Raw genomic sequence first — 5,147 nt, 5'->3', positions numbered from 1 at the left:
AATTACAAAAGAATAAATGAAAATGAAACTTCTGTATAAAAAAAGCCCATATCTAGATGGATTCATCACAGAATTCGATCAGACCTTCAAAGAACTAACATTAGTACTTCTCATCTTATCCTGCAAAATAGAAAAGGAAGGAACACGTCCAAACTCTTTTAATAAAGCCAGTATTACCCTGCTACCAAAACTAGGTAAAGACACAACAAATAAGAAAATTACAGACTGAATCTCCCTGATAAATACAGACACAAAACTTCTTGATAATAGTTGCAACCCAGTGCAGGTGAGATGGCTCAGAAGGTAAAATCTCAAAGACCTGAGTTCAATCCCTTTGACCCTAATGGTGGAAGGAGAGACCCTACTCCTTCAACTTGTCCTCTGAACTCTGCAAACATGTACCTCCCTTCATGCATAGATACACAATAAAAGACTAATTTACAAAAAGTTGAAAATGAAATCCAATAGTACCTAAGAATGATCAAGATGGCTTTACTCCAGACATACAGGAACAGTTAAATATATTTAACTCAATATATGTAATTCATCAAATAAATAGCCTTGAGGATAGAAATCTTATGATCATCTCAATAGACACAGAAAAGGCCTTTGACAAAATCTACCAACCTTTGTGATAAGGTTGGAAAATAACATAGTAAAGGCTATTGAGAAAAAGAAGCCCATAGGAATTAACAGTAAAAAGACTGTGATGTTCATTACATGAAGATATTTTTATGAACATAAAGCATTTATATCCTATTTTAATAACCATGACTGTTTAAAAAAATCAAATAGGGTTGGTAACTTTTTTCTTCCAGAACCTGTTTTGAAAGGAAATAATGATCAAAATCTATGTAAACAATGTCAAATTTCATAGCTTAATGAAACTTTTATGGTTCCAATGAATGTTGTTTCACATAAACAAGTACCATTTTAAGGTTTTATAAAACATTTAATAAACCACCAAATATGTTCTCCTCCAGCACTTTTCTAATATCTCTCATTGGTTTACCAATTGTGCGTGTGTACCAAGACTAGATAAGTGAATACAGAGATGATAAAAGGAGAACATACTTCTTAGTCAGAGAGGATTTGTAAGTGAAAAAGAAAAGGCAACATGAACCTTGTTTAAATGGATTATAATTCGAAAATTTGCTTTGATTCAAGGTGTACAAATAAATGGAATCACGGTTTGTATGGATGTAGTAATAGGAGTGGCAGGGTTGCATCCCTGGCACCCAGCCACCTGCATGGCTAGCTTTATCTGAAATAATTACATGGAAACTGTATTCTTTTGAACACTGCCTGGCCCGTTAGTTCCAGCCTCTTATTGGCTAGCTCTTACATATTGATCTAACCCATTTCTAATAATCTGTGTAGCACCACGAGCTGGTGGCTTACCAGGAAAGATCTTAACCGGCGTCTGTTTGGAGTGGGAGAATCATGGCAACTGACTGACTCGGCTTCCTTCTCTCAGCATTCTGTTCTGTCTACTCCGCCTACCTAATTTTCTGTCCTATAAGGCCAAGCAGTTTTCTTTATTAGTTAACCAATGAAAGCAACAGATAAGATAGATACAAGGCCCACCTACATCATTTCCCCTTTTTCTGTTTAAACAAAACAGAAAGGCTTTAACTTTAACATAATAAAATTACATATAACAAAACAGTTATCAAGTAAGAATTACAGTTACAATATTTATATCTACTTTATCTTTTATCATAACTAAGGAAAACTATAACTATCCATTCTTCAACCCCACCAAAGACTCCAGAAGGATATAATACTACCTAAGTAAACAAGAAATAAGAAAACTCTAGAAATGACAGAGACATCTCGCTGCCTGGATAGTCACCCAAAGTTCCTCTGTACCGATGGGGCATCCATCTTCAGCCTTCAGGCCCATAGTATCCAGCAGACTTTTCCATGAAGCAGGAAATTTCAAAGACAGTTCAGTCATTTTCTGCTGTGTCCTGCAGAATGTCTCACAGACTCTTTCATGAGTCAGGAACCCTGAAAGACCATCTCACCTTTAGGCAAATTCAGCAGTCCTCTCTCTGTGGATTCTCTGTGTCCAGTTTATGCATCAGTCCAGGCAAGAACAGTTTCTTGCCCAAATGGCTATCAAACTCCATAAGGAGCCTCTTCGATGCCCATCTTCCTCTTGAAGTAGCTGGTGCTGCCAGGGGCAGACATGTCTCATTGCCATGAAAAACCCTAAATTATTAAAACATTTAAAATGCCATATTCTGTAGTCTTTGAAAGATATGAAGAATGCCTATCTAACTGAAATATATCTCTATATATCTAGAAAAATCTAACCAACATGACTACAAGCTTAACTATTAGCAATGGTTATCCATTAACAACCTATATTTCCTAATTTTACATTACATTTTTAAATGAACTACACAATCACAATACCTTAATCAAGATCAGAAATACATATACATATAATAAAATTGACCTTAAATCTCTATAAGTAAAGCAAAATCTATACTAATGCAAATTATTCATATCTATATCATTTCCCCCTTTAAATGTAAAAGAACATTTATAAACAATATTTGGGAACATGGGCGCAGTTATTTCTCTCCAAACTGCTTCCTGCTGAATGGGGGCGTCGTTAATTAGGTCTTTCATGGTATAACCTGTGTGCCAGGGTCACCTTAGTTGGCAGTTGAGTGAAGTAATTTTTTGAGGGTGTTCACAGCAACCTTTCAGGAGGGCATGGTCTATCATACCATATTGGGATAGACACAATCCACAGGGTCTCATCCTCTGTGAAAACAAAAGAAGACGCTCTCCAAAGGATCATATCCTTAGACCCAAATTCTGAAATCATGACACCTTTAGAACATACAGCGAGATGTCTCTCTCATTTCTAGAGTTTGGAAATTTCTTACTTCTTGTTTGCTTAAGTAATATTATATCCTTCTGGAGTCTTTGATGGAGTTGAAGAATGGTAGTTATAGTTTTTCTTAGTTATGATAAAAGATAAAGTAGATATAAATATTGTAACTGTAATTCTTACTTGATAACTGTTTTGTTATATATAATTTTACTTTGTTAAAGTTAAAGCCTTTCTTTTTTGTTTAACAGAAAAAGGGGAAATGATGGAGGTGGGTCTTGTATCTTATCTGTTGCTTTCATTGGTTAACTAATAAAGAAAACTGCTTGGCCTGATAGGACAGAAAATTAGGTAGGCGGAGTAGACAGAACAGAATGCTGAGAGAAGGAAGCCGAGTTGGTCAGTTGCCATGATTCTCCCACTCCAAACAGACGCCGGTTAAGATCCTCCCTCATAAGCCACCAGCTCGTGGTGCTACACAGATTATTAGAAATGGGTTAATCAAAGATGTGAGAGCTAGCCAATAAGAGGCTGGAACTAATGGGCCATGCAGTGTTTAAAAGAATACAGTTTCCATGTAATTATCTTGGATAAAGCTAGCCGGGTGGTGGGAGTGGCCGGGTGCCGGGATGCAGCCGGGCCACTCCTATTACAACATATGGATAGATTAGTTTGAGTATGCATACACATATTTTTCTATGTCCACTGAGAGCTGAGTTGCAATGAGCATATCTAGTCATCAGATCTTACTTTCTAAATTCTACCATCCAGTAAGACCACTGTATCAACTGCAGCTTCAGGGACCTGACCAGGGTATCAAGGGAATGAAGAAAAAAAGAACATAGACACATGGACACAAGGAAAAGCTTGGATTGAGTGTCTTTGGGTTTTCCAACAGGGAAACTGCAGTACCCCACCCTACTTTACACGTAACCAAGTTCATCCTGCATATTATATACAGTTGAACCAGAGAGGTAAGGTTATTGCATATAGCTAAATCAAAAAGGCAGAATTTATGGAATTCACCTGAAACAATGGAAGAATTAAATACTAAGGACAAGAAATAACCTTCATAGGAATATTCCAGTTAGTATATTTAAACATCTCTTTTTTTCAGGTGAGGATTAATTCTCTCCTTGATCATGGGTTGTTCTTAGTAGCTTTCTTTATTTTTTTTTTTTTTTTTATTTCTGAAAACAAGTTTTATTTAAATAAGGGTTTAAATACATTACAGAACATTAAAACTGTAAGGGAAAAGAAAACAAAACAAAAAAAACCAGTTTGTTCCTTCACATGGCACTGGGTAGCTGCTACCATTGAGTTGAAACATACAGCTAGCCACATGACCGATGGCATCAGTTTGGTATTTGTTCCCTTGTCATAAGTTTAATTGATACAAGGCTGGCCCCACCCTTCAGTTCTTCCAACATCCCTTGCTATATGCCTGGCTAAAAAGATTACCCTGGTGGCAAGCCACATGTCCCTGACCCCTGGGGAAAGATGGCCATTTCTGAATTCTGCCTACCTGGCCAGACACCAGGGGCTCTTACTAGAGACTCCCTCTAGTGGCATAGCTACTGTGGTGTTACCCATTCTCTTGTTCACCTGGGCTGTTCAAGTGGTGACATTCTCCTAGGACAGGGGATTCTGCAGGGGGAGAGCCAAGGAGCTTCTGGGCAGACATAGCCTATGAACTTGGGGGCTCTGGGCTTGGCTGAAACATAGTTATTGCTTTGTTTCAGGCTGGACACTGCCGGGGCTACTGCTTGACCTGTTTAAATGAGGGACTTCCAGACTAGACAGCATGGCTCTTTTCAGTTTATTGCATGAAGGAGTTACACTAGTCCAAGTTAAAAGCGGACCCCAAATGGTTACATTATACAAGCTGTGAGGTTTTTAAACTTGTGACAAGGGACAGGAGGGAAATTCTACTCATTGCAAGGAAATCCTCACTTAAGCTTCAGAGTCACAAGCACTTAAAACCCATGAACCTTCAGCTGATCGTCCTTAGCCAGTCCAATCTCTATTAGGAACTGGCATATGTTCTTGCGCTGGTCACCCTGTAGCTGAATTACTTCTCCATATTCTGGATGCTCAATTACAGTACCATTGCAGGCAAATTTCTTCTTAAACGCCTTCACTAGTTTCTTTTTATCGTAATCATCAGCGATCCCTTGGACAGTGGTAAGGGTCTTCCTGCCGTTTCTCTGTTGAATTCTTATATGGATATAATCCTCAGTGCCAGCAGGAAGCAGGTCATCACCCTTACTTGCATCAGCAAAGGGGTCGAAAGAGT

General features: G+C 38.1%; 1 protein-coding gene across 1 annotated transcript; it reads right to left on the bottom strand.

The window, feature by feature from the left end:
* Positions 1-4,647: 4,647 nt before the first annotated feature.
* LOC126488657 (eukaryotic translation initiation factor 1-like) lies at positions 4,648-5,142 on the bottom strand (the record flags this gene model as incomplete). The annotated part of the gene is made up of 1 exon (XM_050122293.1): positions 4,648-5,142. A coding segment is annotated over one exon (315 nt), but the record flags the coding sequence as incomplete, so codon positions are not given.
* Positions 5,143-5,147: the final 5 nt, after the last annotated feature.

Source organism: Alexandromys fortis, unplaced genomic scaffold, assembly GCF_014885135.2.
Source record: "Alexandromys fortis isolate MF-2015 unplaced genomic scaffold, M_Fortis_MF-2015_v1.1 scaffold_201, whole genome shotgun sequence".
NCBI lineage: Eukaryota > Metazoa > Chordata > Mammalia > Rodentia > Cricetidae > Alexandromys > Alexandromys fortis.
This window is presented reverse-complemented; position numbering and strand designations above follow the sequence as displayed.